The 21031-nt window shown below is 42.8% G+C and overlaps 1 protein-coding gene across 4 annotated transcripts in view; it reads right to left on the bottom strand.

Annotated features, from left to right (window-relative positions):
- LOC134531065 (dynein axonemal heavy chain 6) overlaps window positions 1–21031 on the bottom strand; it is a 491808-nt gene that overhangs the window by 120779 nt on the left and 349998 nt on the right. For all 4 annotated transcript variants that reach the window (XM_063366586.1, XM_063366584.1, XM_063366585.1 and 1 more), the window contains 2 exons: window positions 20821–20981; window positions 4390–4531 (listed from right to left, as the gene is read on the bottom strand). In XM_063366586.1, the coding sequence (XP_063222656.1) occupies window positions 4390–4531; window positions 20821–20981 (303 nt within the window). The remainder of the gene's footprint in view (window positions 1–4389; window positions 4532–20820; window positions 20982–21031) is intronic.

The raw sequence follows: 21031 nt of genomic DNA, 5'->3' as shown, positions 1-21031 counted from the left end.
TGTCAATGTAGAAAGTACAGCAAATTTTTTCATAGGTCTGCTAATGAAGATACAAAACTTAAATTGTTATAAAAAAATTTTTTTTTTAATTTTTTCTATAACATGCCTATTAACATTTATAAACAGTTATGTTATGTTATGTCTACGAGGAAAGTGCATTCCTCTTTATTACACTTCATGAAATACTTCATGATAATTTGTAACTTTGTACACAAATTTAATTAAAAATATTGAGTGATTATTTTCATGGCATCACACTGTGTATGCAGTAGTTCAGAGTAACAAAGTAATTACAGTTACACAAATTGTCTATGAGCATGCTGATCAGTGGCAAATATAGGTTATAAATTGATGAAGGGCGGGGGGGGGGGGGGGGGTGCAATATGACCGAGCTTACCATTATTTATGCTTGCTTTTTTTTAATCAACTCTCATTTAATGATTATGTATAGTTTACATAGAGTTTTGAGGAAAGTTTTAAGACTAAACAATATATTTATTATTTCTATTTATTTATGTTTTCGGTTAATTTTATAACAGAACTGCATTGATTCTTTATTATATAATAGCACGTTGTTTTGAAAAAGTTCGTTGTTTTGAAAAACAAGCGTATTTAACATTTAATTGTATTCGCGTTTATATTGATTTCCCTTTTCCCTTTAATTTGTTCTTTTTTACTTAATGTGTTACCTTTTTTTAGTAAAGATTTTTTTCCCTCTTCTCCCAACAACCCAACAAAAGTTAATTTTGTACAATGGAAAAGAATGTTGGTTTAATATTATTTTGGAGCTATAAAAAGGGTGTAATGATTTAAGTACATTTAAAAAATTTTCTTTTTATGTAAAGTTTACAAAACAAAGTCCAGATTTCTTGGTAAACCAGCAAATTTATCAAAAACTTCTTCATCGCTTATTTTAATGTCTCAATGGATTGAAAGTGATGCTAATCCATTAAGCCTATTTTCTGATGTGGTATTTCTTATGTAAGTCTTCAATCTTCTTAAGCTTGAGAAGCTTCTTTCCACGGTTGCGGCAGAAACAGGCAGAAATGCTAGCAGTTTCAAGAGATTATAAATGTTAGGGAAGAAAGTTTTGTCACACTTTTCTAGAGAACTAATGGCTGTATGGAAAGATTTTCTGATTTTTCCTGACTCCAATTTTCTTTCCACAACATAAACTCACTTTGCACGACCTCTCTATGTGACAAATCATCTTCGTAGAAATTGAAAGCAGCTTCCAATGAACATAAATCTGTTTTGATACAAAATTCTGGAAGGATTTGTTGTAAGGATGCAACTGTATCCTTGTGAGATTCAAAGCGTTCCTTCAGTGCATTACAAAAATCATCAAGGTAAGGTACATAAACAGCTTGTCGGTAGTATTCTTCTTCTGTGCTGTAAGGGACGTTGTTGCGTGCTGTTTGAAGGCGAAAACTCTAGGAATCTCTTCTTTAATGTCGAGTTTTGTAGCAAATTCCTTTACTTGAGCATACAGGGATTTGAAGTTGTCATTGGCATTTCCCCTTTTATAAGATAGCAGATCTAAGACACTTGTAACATTTGCAATGGCTTGAGAAAGATCCATGTGTTTTCTTTGAAGGTTCACAGATAATTTATGTGTAGTTGACAGCATCTGGCTCAAAAAAAAGTATTAACAAGAAATTGAAATTGACTGATAGAACTACTAAGAGTATGTGCCTTAGGTGCTGAGTCACATGATTCTTCTTCTATTTTCAAAAGAGAGAAGAGAATTGGTTCTAAAATCTCTTAAAATAAAATCACTGAGTCGTGCCTTTCCACCCATCGTGTTTCATATAATGAAATAAGTTTCTTTTTTTTTTCTGTTCAGGACAACAGTCAGATATTGTTGATTTCAATATTTCAGTTATTTTGGCTGACATATGGAAGAATCCGCAGGCTTCTTTGATAATGCCCATACAATTTCTTATAGAAGGAATTTTACTTGCATCTGACAAACACAAATTTAGACTATGTGAAGAACAATGTGTGTGGAAAGCTAGTGGTAGTTTTCCTTTGATAGCAGCTTGTGCCCCTCTGAATTGCCCTCTCATCGTGGCAGCGCCATCATATCCTTGACCTCTCATTTCTTTAAGTCAAGCACTAAATTTGACAAGGTATCTAACAATATGTTAGCTAAGCCTGCACCAGTAATGTCATAAACGGGGACAAAAGTTAAGAAATATTCTCTAATATTGCATGATTGGTCTTCAACATACCTTACACAAAGAGAATACTGTTCTATTTGACCAATGTCAGTTGTTTCATCTGCTAAAACGGAATAAAAAATAGACTTCCTGACATTTTTCACAATTTGGGATTGGATTAAATGACCAAACGTGTTAATGAGCTTGTTTTGTGTACATGGTCCTCCCTCCACTAAGCATTAACTGGTCTTTTAGGTCATTATTGCCACTATTTGCTCTGTATCTCAGCAGTGATCGAAAATTTCCGTCATTATTTTCTGGTTCTTCTAGGCTTATACGTCCACTGTCACGATGACCTCTTAGGGATCGTCCATTAATCACGTGAGGCTCGAAAGGGGGGAGGGGGGGGAGGGGGTCGGGAAAAATCACGAAATATCACAAGGGGGGAGGGGGGGTGTAGAGAGATATCACGTGTATTTTTTTTCCGCCCGATTTCTACTAAACCGAAAAGCGATGCGTGACCTTGACTCGCCGTAGCCAGGCAACAATATCCCCGCCCGCCGCAACATGAACCACCCGGCTCGGCTTGCCAGTCGCTAGTAAGACTGTGATTTTGGCGCCGAATACATGCGTAAATCACATATAAGCCTTTCCTTTATTATTTTTATGCCAGTGAGAATAAACCTGCAACCTAAATGTGTGTGTGGACATTTTTATCACTGTGCTTAATCTTCCAGAATTAAATTAGATTATACCTATATTTAAAGATAATATTCCGAAATTTTTAAAAATATTTTGCACCAAAAAATACACGTGATTTATTGGGGGGGGGGGGGGGGGGGGGGGTAATTTGTCTTAAACCTCACCATAAATCACTAGGGGGGAGGGGGGGTTAAAAATTTGCTAAAAAACATCACGTGATTAATGGACGACCCCTTAGTGCGATTTGCTGTCTTCCGCAAAATCTTATTGTTTGTATGATAAGGATCAGTCTTTCCCTGTTTTTTTTTTGTAACAATTGATTATGTGTTTTCAGCAATCGAAACTGATGTTTTATGGTACGAGCAATTTTCATGTTTACGAAAAATTTCCTTGGCTTTTTAAATTACTAAAAGCCGTTATTATTAATGCTCCTGTTTCTTGGTAATCTCCTATTCCTACACTTTTGAAGTGCGAAAATATTACGCAATATTTAAAAAAAGGCCCCCGATTTATCTTCAGAGAAAGCTAACCACTCAAATTCTTCTAGCCATTTCATTTGAAAAGATCTAGTCTGTTTTGAAATAGAAGAACTACTAGAAGTAGAAGGAAATTTGTATACAGGATGAGGTTTCCAAATATTTTCTACAAGCGTAATTTTTTCTTCATTCGTTAACAAACAAACTGAATTGCTTTGACCATAGTTTCCAATATGATATATATATTTTTTCTTACTTGCTTGAAGTCTTCCGCAGCTGGTGCTGGATCAACGGCACTAGTACTTGCAACACCATTAGAAACATTGTTACTGGCACAGTCAATGTCAGGACTGTCACTAACAGAGCTATTTACACTCTGTTTTTTAGTAAAAAAGTTTTGAATAGAAGCTTGTCTCTTCATTATTAATGCAGTTTACTTAATAAAAATTAAAAATTCCAGAACAGGAACATCCAGATGATCGCAGATACATTCACTAACTCAATAAACACAGGAACAAGTTTCAGCGCTACAAGCGGAAGCGCAATGAACTAACGCTTAGACAGCACGCGCAAGAAAGGCACAAGTGAATGATAATGTTTTCATTGGTTTATTTTTGCACCTACTCACAAGCATTCGTTAACGCACATCATTTATTTTGTATGGTCTTGAATACTCTAAATTATGTTCCTATAAGAGGAGTAAAATAAATCTGACATTGCGTTTAGAAATGTGGTGACGGTAGCTTCTACAAAGTAAGTGGGCGCGCGACACTAGTCTGGCTGGCTGGCGCGACAGCGGCAGGCGGCATCATGACATGGCTTACCTCTCCATCGTCTGGATAATATTCTTCCAAGAGACAAACCATCTTGTTTTTCTTAATAAAAATTAAGTAAGAGCTTTATTTTTGAACTGTTATATATAATGTATAAATACAGTTTTGATCTGTTCAGGCACAGTTGGTTTCATATCTCACCACACCACATTAAAAAATAATAATAATAAATAGCATAAAAAATTGTAAAAAAATGATATCTGTGTTCAATCATACCTGTTCTTGTGGGTCTATCATGAGAGGCCACTTGCCTGCTCTCATCACAAATATTCCATTTTCTGTAGAAACTTTGTCCCTTGGAAGTCCGTACGAGTTCCACTCCCGGATTTCAAAAGCATCTGCCATTATGCTCGTTAAACTGAAACAAGTAATTACATAAAATTGTGACTTAGCAACTACAACAGTAAAAGTGTTTATGTTTTACTAAGTATATGCTAGGAATTAAGTCCTACACTTAATAGTACCCTGTGAAATGAGAAACCTGGCATCCAGGAAGACTGATACCTTCACCAGACGTGGCTGTAGGCAGCAGCAATGTCGAACACAGTCTTTACTCAAGTCTGATGTGCCATTCCCCAGCCAGTTGAGGAGGACCCACAACCTGCCTCTAAAGGAAACAAAACATTTACCATAGCGAGCTTCAGCCTCAGTTACAGCACTACCTGTCTCCCCCCCCCCCCCCCCCCCCCCCACCGCCCTGCTTTCGAGACGGGAGCAACCATGCAGAGCCACCATTAAAAACAACCCAGTGCGATACGCGTGGGTTGGCCTGACTACGGAAGAATCGGCTGATGAGTGAGACCCATACACCTAGCTAGTGGACACTGTGTGCAGGGGCAGTGACCAAGTACATAGTAATTATGCATATGATTATTGTATTTATCATTCTGACTTGGACAGCTACAAAACAGTCTAAGCTTGCAAATCCGCCATTGTCTAACTGGCGCTCGCACGCACACAAGAAACAATTGCCACTCAAGTCAACAACACAACGCTCCCCTTCTCATCTCAAACTGTCCCTATAAATTTAACCTTTTCGGTGCTTTCACCAATCTACCTGGGTATCTACGATATGGAGTTTTGATTGGTGTTGACACTGGGAAACCTTTGAACACTTCTTGCTCCTCGTCACTTTCACTTCCTATTCCCTCTGCTGCGCTGCTCCCTCTTGGCTTCGCATCCTCCTCTTGCTGCTGGATCTACACAGGTAGACCTACCCCGGTGTTTGTCCCCTCTAGTACTTCTCTGGAAACTGTGGGGTTACCTGTTGGTCTCATGCGATTCACCCTTGCTTCACTCTGCTTGTGCTCCTCCCCACTTCCTGTCACCTACTTTCCTGGCTGAATCCGCATCTTCAAATGGTCTGCGTGCACTAACTTAACCATGTCTCCCACCTGTACATGGTAAGTAACTTCACTACTCTTTTTGTCACCACCCCGTGCACCCACTTTGCCTCTTCTCCTCTCACTGTTTTCACCAGCACAGTCTCACCCTCTTGAAACTCCCTAAGTGGACCCCGTTTTGTGTCCAGCCTGAGTTACAGTGCTCCTGCTTCTCCGTCATCCTACCTGTGAAGGATGGTTTAAGCAGGGTCAAACGGGTACGTGGTTGTCGCTGAAGGAATAATTCTGCCGGCGTTTTCTTTGTAATGGAATGGGGAGTGTTACGGTAGGCAAACAAGAACACATCCAGCCTATGTTGTAAAGAGCGTCCCCTCTTTCCTCTCTGATCTTCTTTTAACTGCCGTTTTAACGCTACCTTGACTGTGTTTGCACTTGTCTCTCAGCTGCGCCATTTGATTGTGGATGATACGGTAACATTCGAACATGTTTTACACCATTCAATGCTAAAAAACAACTAAACTCCTGAGACTGGAAAGGTGGGCCATTATCGGTCACCACTACCTCTGGTAACCCAAATGCTGCAAACAAGGTACGTAACTTTTCCAACGTATGAAAAGCAGTGGTGGACTGCATCGGCAATACTTCCAGCCACCTTGAAAACCCATCCACCACGATCAAAAACTTATGCTGGTGAAGCTCTGCAAAATCCATGTGAACTCGTTGCCATCTTCTACCTGGCAAGCTCCACTGGTGCAGTGGTACTGGAGACGCTGCATTTTGGTTCAATTGACACACTTCACATTGTCGCACCTCTTCTTCAATCTGGCTGTCCATACCCGGCTACCATACTTAGCTGTGAGCCAACATCTTCATTCGGGTGATGCCTGGATATTCTTCATGTAACAGTTGAATAACTCTGCTCTGCAACACCACTGGAATAACCACTCTACTCCCCCAGATCACACGATCCTGCTCCACCGACAGCTCTAGCTTCCTGTCTGCAAACGGCTGCAGTTCCGGTGCCACGGTTTTAGGCCACCCCCGTAGAATGATGTCGGAAAGCTTCAATAACAATGCATCTTTCCGAGTAGCTTCCGCAATATTGGATGCTGCCAACGGGTGCGAAAGGGTGCGAAAGGGTGCGAAAAAAAATATTTCCTCTCCTAACCATGGCTCACTTCTTTCCTCCTCCACATGTGGTGATGGCAACCGTGATAACCCATCTGTTGGATTTGTAAATAGTGCTTACCCTAGATTTATGTTAACTAATTCAAGTGTTGGATGCTTCAAAATTCAAATATGGCGCCATTTCGCTGCCATTAACTCAAGCGATCCTGGTGGCCATCAGGAAAGACTCAGTGGTTCGTCTGGTACCGGCGTCATCGGACGTCCGGCTATCGTTTTTGACTTTCATGTTATCTGGTAACAGTTTCAGTACGAAACATTTGGTCCTCCGGGCCGGATCAATCCGCTAACCGCGATTACTGAGCTATCGGGCTCAGTTCTAGTTACGTGGAGAGATTCGGAGTGTTTGTTTGCGTCGTTCATTGTACCGAGCCTCCTTTGTCCGTCGTTGCCCCGCCATAAAAACGTGAACGGGTTATCATCTTAATGTGCTATTAGCTTCCCGTGGAAGGGAAGATAACAACTGAGTGCGTAAGGGAAGATAAGAACTGAGTGCGTAAGGGAAGATAAAAATTGCCTTTATCACACTGACGGTGTTGGTGCTGACGAAGCCTTTTGTGTCGTGCCGCACTATTATTTCTTATCTTTCCACGGTAACCAGATACTGATAATGACCGGTCTGCTATAGGATTGCGTGTTTTCTAAGACTGGCGGTGAAATATGACTTTGAATTATTAAGTAGACCGTTAACATAGATTTTGCCAAGTCTTTGTTCGGCATTACTACACATATCGATACAAAATCGATTCGCAGACATTGAAAATCGATTATTTAAACACTACTCGGTTTAAAATCGATTTTAGTTATAAAATCGATTTTATAAACACCGCTCGGTTCAGAATCGATTTTTTGCTGAAAAATCGTTTACATTTAAATTTTTAGTTGGTGCTCCCATTTTTGACTGAGTGTACTTAAGTAGAATAAACACAACCATGACTGACAGTGTTTCAGCTCTGGAGCGACGTCTGGAGCGTGCCGAAAACCGATTACAGCGTGCCGCGGATCTGGCCAAAAGGGTTACTACAGACACTTCCAAGCAGTCATTATTCTTTGCAACCTGTCGGGACTTATCTCAGCTTCGTAATGGGTTTGAAGATGACCATTTGGCTTATGAATTGGCATGCAAGGAGCAAGTTGATTTTGATGACACAAGGCATACAAGTAGGCTAAATCACTTCGACGATCTTTATTATGAAGTTAATGCAATCTGGGACACATTAGTGCAGGATTCTAAGAACCGGAACAAAGAAACACGTAATCAATGTGCAGCTGGGTCGTCACCCCGTCTGCCAGCTATTGATTTACCCCACTTTCAGGGTAATCCAACAGAATGGCTCAGCTTCTCAAACCTGTTTGAGGCTCTAGTTGTAGACAACAGAAGTCTCACCAATGTAGAGAGACTATCTTACCTAAAGTCATCTTTGTCTGGTGACGCGTTGGCAGTAATTCAGGCATTACCCTTGACTGATTCGAACTATAGTATTGCTTGGGAACTACTGTCTAAGAGGTACAGTAACAAGCGCTTGATTGTTTCATTGCACATTGAAGCAATTATGCAAATACCATCTGTGTCATTAGAGGCCCCAGCATCAGTGAATAAGATGATGTCTCTTCTGGCAGAGCACATTGCGGCATTACGAGTGCTGGATGTCAATGTTGAAAAATGGGACCCGCTGTTGCTGCATATCATTGAAGCTAAGCTGGATAAGGTTTTGCGTAACCAGTGGGAGCTGTTTATTAATGACAAGGGAGCAGAGTTACCCAAGCTTACCGAGTTTTTGTTATTTTTAGAGGGTTATCGCCGTGCAGCTGAGTCACAGCTAGTGACGTCTGGGAAAACCTTTAAGAGCAAGTCGTCTATTTATTCTAAGCCAGCTTCTAGATATGTGCAACATCAGTCATTCGCAGGAAACACTGTTTCCAAGTCAGTGAAGTGTGTCATATGCAGTGGACCTCACGAAATCTACCAGTGCCCCAAGTTCCTTGAGTCATCCCCAAAGGAAAGGTATCAGATGGTGAGGTCAGGAAACCTCTGTTTGAACTGCTTGCGAACGTCTCATCATGCAAGTGCATGCCTTTCGTCTTCTCATTGTCGGTCTTGTGACTCTCGACATCACACACTACTTCATTTTAGTGACATGCGACCACAGTCACCAGACCATGATGGTGTGAATGCGTTGTGTGCTTCATCTCCTGGACAATATTTGGCTGCATCCGAACTGCATAATCAAGATAGTCCATCTACGATTTTGCTGTCCACTGCACTCATAGAAATTCCAGTCAGCTCTGGCAGGACTCACACAGTTCGAGCACTCTTGGACTCTGCCAGCCAATCCAGCTTCATGACAGAAGGTTGTGTGAAGAGGCTAGGCTTAATACGTCGAAAGGCAGCTCTGCCAGTCTACGGTGTTTCCCAGGTACCAGTGCATGTCGCTAGGGGAGTAGTTGACTGTTTAGTGAAACCAGTTGGTCAGGAGGGTCCGCGATTGTCACTCACTGCCTTCATTTTGCCTAAGATCACTGGCTCACTGCCTACAACACAACTGAACCCTCATTCATGGGATCATCTTTCCCATTTGCAACTAGCTGACCCTCACTATGCACAGCCTGGGCCTATTGACGTGCTAATTGGGGCAGATCTGTTTCCCTATGTGCTGAGCGGACGCACACTAAGTCTCAGTACCCAGGTCCCTGTAGCGATTGACACTGTCTTTGGATGGGTAGTGATGGGGAGAGTACCAACATCTGCAGTATCGCTCAGTTGTGTATCACTTCATTCTATTACACCAACACTTGACGACACAGTGCGGCAGTTTTGGGAGGTGGAAGAGGTTATTGTACCCCCAAAGCCTTCCTCTGAGGACATTCGATGTGAACAGATCTTTCTCGAGACTTGCAGAAGAGATGAGAATGGTAGATATAGTGTGGCCTTACCTTTCAAGGAGCCTTCACCTCATTTTGAGGAATCACGTGTTCAAGCACTAAAACGTTTTCACTACCTTGAACGCAAGATGAACAAAAACCCTCATTTTAAGGCATCCTATATAGAATTTATGTCAGATTACGTTGACCAGGGTCATATGTCAATGGTTCAGGAACCCCAGTTGACTACACCGTCGTTTTATATTCCGCATCACGGAGTTTTGAAACCAGACAGTAGTACAACAAAGTTACGTGTGGTCTTTGATGCATCGGCCAAGGACAGCAAAGGAACTTCTCTGAATGATCAATTACTTACGGGACCCAAACTGCAGAGAGACATAGCTGACGTTCTTCTCTCATTTCGAGATCATGCAGTTGCATTTACTGCTGACATACGACAGATGTACCGTCAGATTCTAGTTCAAGAGGAATTCCGCGACTTTCAACGAATTCTGTGGCGACCATCTGATGATGATCCAGTTTGTGAGTACAGGCTCAACACTGTTACCTATGGCGTGTCATCTGCACCCTACCTTGCTATCCGCACACTCCATCAACTGGCTGCAGATGAGAAAGATAGATTCCCTCGGGCATCATCAGTCCTCCTAAAAGACATGTATGTTGATGATGTTGTAACTGGAGCACCCAATGCACGTGATGCTATCTCATTGCAAAGAGAGTTAATTGACCTCCTCAAGGCTGGTGGTTTTCAGTTGCGAAAATTTGCCAGTAATGATTTATCTCTGCTCTCTTGGCTTTCCGAAGACTTGGTGCAGGGCAGCAAGGCTCTCCCCTTGGACAACACTTGTGGACTTCCCACCGTCAAAATATTGGGTCTGCAGTGGCAATCTGAAGTGGATGCATTCGCTTACAATGTTCAACCTACTTCCTCGACAGCTACGAAGCGGAGCATACTGTCCGACTTGGCGCGAATATTTGACCCTCTAGGTTGGCTGTCACCTGTGGTCCTGCTTGCGAAATGCCTCATTCAGCACTTGTGGATTCGATGCATAGATTGGTATGACCCTCCTCCTGCCGACATCCTTGCAACGTGGCAGCGGTTCCAGCGAGAGCTTCCTAGTCTGGCTAGCATCACTATTTCAAGATTTGTCCCAGTGACCCAAAGAGAACTCTTACTAGAGATCCATGGATTCTCTGATAGTTCGGAGCAAGGTTATGCGGCAGTTGTTTATCTCAGAGCCACTTCACCTGATGGCTCAGTATCTGTATACCTTCTGGTTGGAAGGTCAAAGGTAGCCCCAATTAAAAGAGTGTCATTGCCTCGCCTGGAACTCTGTGGTGCTTTGCTGCTTGCTCGCACAATGCATAGAATCTTGCAAAATTATGGACCTCATGTGAACCTAGACCAAATATTTGCCTGGACAGACTCTACAGTTGTCCTCCACTGGATCCGTGGATCACCTCATAAATGGAAAACTTTTGTTGCAAATCGTGTCGGCCAAATCCATGACCTTGTCCCAGCAAAGCACTGGAATCATGTGTTGTCAGACAGCAACCCGGCTGATTGTGCCTCTAGGGGCTTGTTTCCAAGTGAGATAGCTGACCACTCGCTGTGGTGGACCGGTCCATCATGGCTGTATAAGCCACCAGAGGAATGGCCACAACTCACCGGCTTGATGGACACCATGGACGAAACAGTGATGGAACAACGGATCTTTACCTTGCATAGTGTCAACCCTCTGGCAGACACTACGCTGCTGGAAAGGTTCTCATCTTTAAGCAAGGTCAAACGCATTACGGCCTATTGTCTCCGCTTTGTGCAACGTTTGCGCTTCAAGAAACTTCCCCCCCGTAGTCCACCAGATGCTAATGAGCTTAAAGATGCCATGATGGTATGGGTTCGTTTAGCCCAGGCTTCAGCATTCGCATCTGATATCAAAGCTCTGCAAGCTAACCAACCATATCGGGGTCCACTCTTCAAGCTGTCTCCCTTCTTGGATCCTGCTGGCATTCTCAGGGTGGGCAGACGTTTGGAACTATCAGACTTGGCTTACAACCAACGACATCCAATTCTACTGCCCAAACACCACAGATTGACAGACCTTGTAATTGACCACCTTCACATCCATCTGATGCACTGTGGTCCCACCATACTACAGTCTGCTGTGCAACGTGACTTCTGGATTGTAGGTGCTCGGGGCCTCATTCCTCAACGGCTGAAGAAGTGTACTTTATGCTTTCGAGTTCGCCCTGTGCCTCGAAACCCACCCATGGGTAATCTTCCAGTCGATCGTGTCACACAAGCCAAGCCATTTCTCAAGACAGGAGTCGACTATGCTGGACCCTTTAAAATCACCATGTCCCGACTGCGGAAGGCCCGCATCCAGGATGCCTACTTGTGCCTGTTTGTATGCTTTGCCACCAAGGCAGTCCACTTGGAGCTGGCCTCTGATCTGACAACAGATGCTTTCATAGCTGCCTTTCGCCGTTTCTTGTCTCGTCGGGGGCGATGCTCTGACCTTCACAGCGATTGCGGGACTAACTTTGTCGGTGCCAGTCGCTTGTTGACTGGACTAAGAGCCTTCATGTCAAGCAAGGATACACATGACTCCTTTGCTCAGTCGCTGGTTGAACACCAAGTTACCTGGCATTTCAATCCCCCATCAGCACCACATTTTGGAGGCCTGTGGGAGGCAGGTGTAAAGTCTGTGAAGTCTCTCCTCATAAAGAGTGTAGGTGCTCAGGTACTCACTTATGAGGAATTATACACTCTCATGACACAAGTGGAGGCCATTCTCAACTCACGGCCTCTGTGTGCTCTCTCAAATAATCCAAACGACATGGCTGCTCTGACACCCAGTCATTTTCTAGTCTTGGGGCCTCCTGCACTAGTGCCCGAACCAGATTTGTCCCACCTCAAGCTAAATTGTTTGTCTCGATGGCAACTCATCCAGCAAGCGCATCAGTCATTCTGGAAGCGCTGGCACCAGGATTATCTACAACAGCTGCAGCAACGACCCAAGAGCCTAACTGACCAAGACATCCTCAGTGTTGGCACCTTGGTTCTCATCAAAGATCCGAATCTACCACCACTGTGCTGGAAGTTAGGCCGTATTGTGAAGACTTTTCCTGGCTCAGATGGTGTCGTGAGAGTGGCTGAGGTGAAGACCCAACAAGGCACCTTTCTGCGGCCTGTGGTGAAGCTGTGCCCGTTGCCCGCCCAATAAATGTTTAAAATATGCATTTTGGTGGGCGGTATGTTGGATTTGTAAATAGTGCTTACCCTAGATTTATGTTAACTAATTCAAGTGTTGGACGCTTCAAAATTCAAATATGGCGCCATTTCGCTGCCATTAACTCAAGCGATCCTGGTGGCCATCAGGAAAGACTCAGTGGTTCGTCTGGTACCGGCGTCATCGGACGTCCGGCTATCGTTTTTGACTTTCATGTTATCTGGTAACAGTTTCAGTACGAAACACCATCCGCATGTCCAATTGCTCCTCCCTGCTTGTACTTCACTTCATACTGATATGCCCCCAACATCAGAGCCCAGCGCTGAATTCTGGGTGCTGCCATGACTGGCACCCCTCATATTCTACCAAACAATGCCGTTAACGCTTGATGATCTGTGATTAACACAAACTTGCGCCCACAAAGATACATGTGGAACTTCTTCAGTGCAAACACCAAGCTAAGGGCCTCTCTTTCCACCTGACTATATCCCGCTTCTGCTTTTGATAAGGTTTTAGAGGCAAATGCAACCGCCGCTCCTCACCTGAATGCATACATAACATGCGCTAGTACAGCTCCCACTCCATATGCGCTAGCATCCGCTGTGACCACAATGGGCAAGGTGGGGTCATAGGGCACCAGCACAGGACTCCGCACAAGCATCTTTTTACTCTCCAAGAAGGCCTGTTCGCATTCTACTGTCCACTGCCAGTGGTGATCTTTCCGTAACAATTTATACAAGGAATGCAAAACAGTTGCCAAGTTCGGCATAAATTGTCCATAGAACTGAAGTAGTCCCAAGTATGAGCGCAGCTGTGAGATATCCTGAGGGGCTGGTGCCTCCTGAATCACTTTTATCTTCTCCTGGGTTGCTTGAATGCCCTCACTTGATATATTGTGCCCCAAATAAACCACGCTTCTGCACAGCAGCTTACACTTTTCCTTCATAACGCAGATTCCATAGGCCTGCAGCCTTTTAAACACCTCCACTAACTTATGTCTACCATCTTCCAAACTCGACCCCACCACCAGAATATCATCCAGGTACGCATACACTCCATCAATACCTTTCAATACTTGTTCTATTGCTTTCTGGAAAATACACGGAGCACTACAAAACCCAAAGGGCAACCATGTATATCGAAGCAATCCTTTGTGTGTGTTGATGGTCAGTAATGGCTGACTCAATTTATTAACTGACAACTTAGTGTATGCGGATTGCAAATCAATGACAGAGAAAACATTTCCGCCTGCCAATTCACTAAAAATATCTGTTGGTCTGGGCAAGGGGTAATGATCCATTTCCACTACTGGATTCTAAGTCACCTTAAAGTCACCACACAATCTAACTCCACCATCCTTTTTCTTTACACAAACTACCGGTGTTGCCCATTCTGACTTACTAACAGGGTATATAGCACCTGCGTGTACTAACCTGTCAATCTCCGCTTCCACTGCTGCCTTCCAAGCAAAGGGTACTTTTCTTGCCTTGCAAAAGACTGGTACCGCTCCTTCCTTTAGCACCACATCAGCTTCCACCCCTGCTATCACTCCAAGCCGTGGTCGAAACAAACCCTGGTACTCCATCATCAGTTTACTGACAATTACTTCTCGCTCGGACAAACTACTATTCTGGTCCAGCACCTGGATGTGTGCCCCCTTACTTGTTTTCCTACCCCCAACCAGATTTTTCCAATCCAATTGCAGGGATGCCAACCAATTCCGTCCCAACAGCGTTGGCAAAGGCTTTCCCTGGCTATCCACCACTACCATAGGTAATATCAGCTTCTGACCCTGGTACTCCACTGGTATCTGACATTCCCCAAGTAGCTGTAAGGGTTGTCCTGAATACGTCCTCAAGGCCAACTCTGTTTTCTTTAGCTGACACGCCCGTAATTTTTCCCAATAGGTGCTGTCGGAGCATACAGATACCACAGCCCCTGTATCCACAATCATCTTTTCCTGTTGCCCATTTAATGTCACATCCACTGTAAAATTTCTGGCTAGACCTCCCTCATTATAATCAATGTTGAGCAACTCTAACTCATATGAATTTTCTTCTTCTACCCAATGTACCTCTTGTGCCCGACACGCCTTTTTAATGTGGCCCCGTTTCTTACACGCATGACATACCAAACTTGCAAATGGACACTGAGCAGCCAAATGATTTGCACTGTTGCAACGGTAGCACTTTTTATTTCCTCTGACATTGACCTGTTTTCTGAAAGCTCCTCCTGATTGCTCGCCCGCACTTCTGCCCCCTTTTGTAGGTGCGAGGACAAATGCACCCGCCAACTCCTTCGCATCATCCTCCCGTTTAGTCAGCCCGAAATCCGGTCGTATTTCCTTTGACTGACTCAAGGCAGCTTCCATAATCAACGCCTTCTCTAATGCTGATTGAAAGGTTAGGTTGTCTTCTACTAACAATTTCTGTACAATGTCTTCGTTTTCCAAACCACTGACGAACGTATCGCGCAACGCTTCATCAAGGAACACACCATATTTACATGACATAGACATTTTCTGTAAGGTTACAGCATAATCAGCTATTCTTTCCAACATTCCCTGTTTTCTCCTCAACAATTTCACGTGCTCGGCGATCACAATTTTCCTGGGTGCGTAATGAGTCATTAATATTTCCACCAATTCTGCATACGACTTGGTTCCCGGCTTATGAGGTACACACAAATTATTTAAATAGTGTATGTTTTTGGTCCTAGCAATGTCAAGAACAAACTACACTTTTCCTCTTCTTTTATTTTATTTGCTTTGAAATAATGCTCCAACCTCTCCACGTAGCACTCAAAATCACCATCCTCCCCATGAAACTCTTCTATCTTGCCTAGCGACATCTTGGTTAACAAGGCGCGTCTACCACTTAACCACTCGTGGCTCACTACAACTTAATTTTACACTACCACATGTTTTGGTTGCTTGACCGACCAAAATGCCGCTCTCTGTTTATATCCACGCGTACAAGAAAAAAAGATCCCATCCTCGTCGCCAGTTATTGAATTATATCCTTCTGACTTGGACAGCTACAAAACCGTCTAAGCTTGCAAATCCGCCATTGTTTAACTGGCGCTCGCACGCACACAAGAAACAATTGCCACTCAAGTCAACAACACAACAATGATCAAGAGAAACATAAATTCATAACTCATTGTTACTTAAAGTACTTTGCATTGTATACTAACAAAAATTGGCAAGAAGTCCCACTAAAATGTTTTGGAAATTAATTACACCAAGGAATTGACTGCATTAGTAGATATTCTTTCTTCAACAGCCTCTCCTAGAAATAATGAAAATTATTTAAAATCTTACATTAATATAAAGTCCTTACCTATTTATATTTAATAAAAGTGGAAAGGAGTCACCCTAAATATAAAATATATTATAAAAAACCTTGCTTTGGAATAGCACACCACTCCTCAGAAACAAAAAAGAAATCTCCATTCTTGAGAGGTAATCAATCGCCCATACTAAGATAAAAGTGCTCAGGGCTCTGTATCCTAATGTTTAAGCTGTAAGTTAAAATATCATTTAGGTCAAAATGTTCTCATTTAGTGTTAATGTTGAAGAAATAGCACTCCAAAATTTGAGTAGCTAAAATTTCAGAGAAAAAGTGGATGTAAGTCTTGAAAGACCACACCCTATCATTCTTCAATTAGGAGTGTGTAGGCTCTTATTATCAAGGAATACCCAATCAAATGGTTATCCTAGCCCATCCCTAACCTCAACTCCCAGAATATGGAGCATCACGGAAGGCATCAACTGACAGGAAGGAAGGAGGGTCCCCCCCCCCAGAAGATCAGAAAAACCACCCTCTCTGCTCTCAGCAAAGCACATGTGTGAAGATATACTGTGAGTTATGCACCTCTCTTATCACTAAACTGTCAGCCCCTCCACTCCTGATACATATGCAGTGGTGATGGAACATAGCCTGTTGCAAGTGAAACACAGCCCCTCTCGTTTGTTGTATCGCTGCCAAAGGGTATTCACACTGACGGTCACTGAACATGCCCTTTTTGTTTGGCGAACATGTGGTTAATTAAAAAAATAACTTCAAAAATAAAATCACTCATTTAATTGCAACAAGCCACTACACACTTGCCGCTTGCTAAAAGTTCAGCATGACATGGTGTTTATAATTTAATACAATTTCTTGGACATATGCCATTCAGTTGATGTAAAAAAAAAAAAAAACAGATAAACACAACGATGAACCTAAGAGGTATGAGAACAAGTCAGCACAGAAGAAAACATTCAACTTAAATATCAGACAGCAATTCCATGGAAGAAACTTAGTAATGAAAAAAAAATAACAGCACAGCCAAACACAGTGGGCTAACAAAGACGAGACAGTTACAACAATAACAGTAAATGCAGGTACACAACAAAACCTGGACAATGGAGCAAAGATACAAACACAACAATGAAGATACAGTAAAAACTTTTTGTTGCGACCCCATTTATTGCGACCACCTCTCTATTACAACCCAATTTCGAGGAACCATGAAAAAATTGCCAAAAATCCGAAGAAAATCGGACAGAAAATAAGTTTCTTGTGGTGAGTAGCGTGTTACTGCGTTTCTCTTGCCGAGTGCTTCCTGTCGACCGCTGTCAGCGCTTAACAACCCCCATTCCACGTTCCTTTGCCGGCAGGGTGCAGATAAAGGTTTTTGTGGCAACGTGTTTAAGTTTAGCTTTTTGCGAGTGTCTAGTGTGGTAATCAGTTAAGGCAAAGCTACCTGCTGGATTTCTCTTGATTTTGATTACTATCGGTTGACAATACACAGCGACCGACTGGATGCACGCCCGCCTCGACTTGTTTTAACTGCCGCAGCGATGTTTATTTTCACATCTCAAGCAATCATCTTTTCCCGTGGGTTGATAGAAAAAGGTCGCTTCACGCAGCATAAAAAAAAGGCTACGCCACTTATTCCCCATGCAGGAAACACACTGGCTGCCGTCCTTCTACATCGCATTTATCTTTCTTCTAACATTCCATGTCTCGCCTCTCGCGCGAACAATAACTAGGGCCACGATTATATGGTGAATCGCGAAATCGCGAAATTTTCCGCGAATTTATATGGAAAATGCGAAAAAAGTGATTTTTAAGAAAAACAGCTAAATAACACTGAAATTACACAATACAAGTCTCTTATATTTTAATGTGAAAAGCTTGATAGTCAAGAATTTCCCGGGTCCTGGTTGATAAGCTGGAAGAATTTCCTGCCTTGCATTTTTACGTGCTTCCTCTAATCAGCTTTAGGGCGCCGTCTGGTCAGCGTGTGTGTTAGTGAAGCGGGATGATAAGAGCGACGCTCAATGGTAGTTCTAGCGCGGTAAAACCTCTAAGTGCAAGGCTTTGAACTGGCGCGCAGTCATCTCGTTCCCGTCAGATAACTGTGAAATTTGAGCGGTGACAGTAACATTATATGGCGGAAAAATAAAGATAAAGGTGTAATGCATTTCCCTATGATACTTTCAAGAAATTTGTAACGGGTTTATTACACCTAAAACTTCGAAAATATGCCTTTTAGCCATTTAATCTCAATATAACCAGTTGGGCATTAACAAATTCTTAAATGCTTTTCGTAAACAGACTCCAGTCGGATATCTAGTGTAGTTTGGAAATCGCGTAGGTTTTTCGTGGCTGTGCGCGGCACACGACTGTAGTTGCCATGCGTCACGCGCCGAGAATGTTGTCCGGCAGGAAGGGCGAGTATAGTTCATTTGCGGCAAAAATGAATACTTTTACGGCCCTGCTAAATTTTTCCATTAAAGAAATTTTGAAGTTTCAGTGATTTTCCAGCAGAAATAATGTTGTGTAACTAACAAACAAATTGTATCAAAAAAATTAACGGTAAATGGCTGTCGCGGGGGCCCTTAATTATTTTTCATTTTACCAGAAATGGACTATACAAACCTGGCTTTCGTCGTACGCAGTTTGGAGAAGGGGAGGAAGGATGTTAACAGTTTCACATGCCAAAGGACGTTGAGGAAGGAGTTGAAGAGAGACACGATGGTTTGTATTCCTGGGAGGGAAGGAGAGGTAAGCCGTATGACGTCATGCATCCGCTGCCTGTGCTGCCGCCAGTCTGTCTAGATGAGATTCCCGCGCTTCCACTTACGTTGCACAAGCTACTGCTGCCGTATTTTTAAAGGAAATGACCCATTATTTTTTTGTTATTCTTACATATACATTATTGGAAGTATTAAAGCCGACACAAAAATACGCTGTGTGTTAAAATTAACAGATTTTAATGATCTTTCATTTAGTTTTTTTTTTTTTTAATTTTTTTTCTTCTGATTTTCACATTTTGGTCAAAATGTCCAATTTTTTGACGGTTCCCGAGAATGTATTCGTAAAATCACTGCTTCGTTAAATCCGGGGTTCGTGACATCGGGGTTCTAGTGTATTTAACTATGGCAAGCAGAAAACGTACATGTAAACTAACCGGTAAAAATAAACTGTCTATTGACATATTTTCTTTAGAGGTGACCTGTAGGGCGACGGACTTGTCATGAAGGTTGAAGTGGGTTTAAAGCAAAGCCGTCTAGCATTGTGAGTAACAGCATCCTGCCATTGTACGGCTGGTTTCTTAGCGAGTAGCGGTATGGGAAAAGGGAGGGGGGGGGAAGGTGGTTGAAATCAACTGAAAATTTCGGAAAACATCTATTACGACCCTATTCCTAGGAACCGTGAGAGGTCGTTTCAGAAAGGTTTGACTGTACCGTAATTGCTTGTGTAAAGGCCCCACCCGCATATAAGCCTTGTTTTGTAAACATTTTTGAGAAAAAATTTAAAAACGTGTTTTTCTGGTATTATCTGAGGGCAGGGCAGCTTGGCATGCATCAAACAGCAAGCCATGTATTGTGAGCGGCAGGAGGTGATTTTGTAAGCAGCAGTGATACAGAGACTGGTATTATAGTTTGTCCGCTCTCAGTAGGACTGTCGTGAGGCGTGACAGACGTAGGCAGTTAGTCGTATCTCAAACGACATAAAGATAAAGAAAGCTGGACTTGCGCGCTTGTGTTGATGTGCAGCGTTGTCGGGGAAGAAGAGGGGAAGTGAAGGAGGAAGGGAAGTGGGTGGAGCAGGTACTGGTATTTCTAACACTCCTTTGTCTGGTTGGCTGACCAGCAGGCAGGAGGAAGGTTAAGCCACGCCTCTGTCTCTCTTCCCCCTGCCCGGCCTCTGCCTCTCTTCCTCCCTGCCGCAGCGCTGCCTCCCCCACCCTCCCTAATTTGAACAACGACGCACGACTTGCCAGTCGTTCCGCCAGCTTTTTCATTTAATCAAAATTTCATTGGCGTTTAAATAAGTTGTGGCGGTACTTTCATTTTGCTTTTATTAAATGTTTGTTTTTCATACCTGAAAAAAAGAATAATCTATTTTTTCCTCCAAATTCGCCTATAGGCCCCCTCCCCTTTTTTGGAGTCGAAAATTTGGAAAAAAAAGGGGGGCCTTTACGCAAGTAAATACGATAGTTTAGTATGGCCTGCTTAAAGAATCTTCGATAAAATATCATTAGGTAAAGATAGTCTCGTACATGAGCCATCTTTATTTGCCTATATGTAGGATGATTTGTCAGCAGACACTTATGAACCCATGGTATTCTCAATGAAATATTGAAAATACAAGTACAAGTACAAGTAGAAGTAGAAGTTCAAGTAGAAGTACAAGTACAAGTCTTTTTAGATCAAAAAATACAATGTTTAAAAAAAATTTTTTTTTGTTTCTTCATGTATTGTATTTATTGGTTACTCTAAAGAGCAATAAAACATTAAAAAATTATTGTTGGAAATGTAATATTTAGTCACCTGTGCCTGGCCTTTAGATCAGTTTTAAAGAATGATTTCCGGCACTCAAAAAGAGTTAAGTTGGCCAGCGTATGGTAAGGAAAATATCCCATCACTGGAATGGAGTAATTTCAAGACCCAAGAAAAAAAAAAACAAGCTAGTTAACCGAGTGGCGTGTCACAGCTGTGGGCGCACCTGTAGTGTGCAGAGGATGGGATAGCTAGCTGGCTGTTCTTGGCCAGCCACAGGTCCACCAGCTCGTCCCGGTAGACACTGGTGAAGGCCCCCAGGTACGACACGCTGGCCGCCGCCATCAGCACGTCACCTACCATGGTGCGCAGGTCCTCGTCCAGATCCTGCCGACACGCAACGGTGTCTCAACACTTCTCTGTTCACACTGTGGCAC

Source organism: Bacillus rossius, chromosome 3, assembly GCF_032445375.1.
Source record: "Bacillus rossius redtenbacheri isolate Brsri chromosome 3, Brsri_v3, whole genome shotgun sequence".
Taxonomy (NCBI): domain Eukaryota; kingdom Metazoa; phylum Arthropoda; class Insecta; order Phasmatodea; family Bacillidae; genus Bacillus; species Bacillus rossius.
The sequence above is the reverse complement of the archived record's forward strand: the minus strand, read 5'-3'. Positions and strand labels throughout refer to the sequence as shown.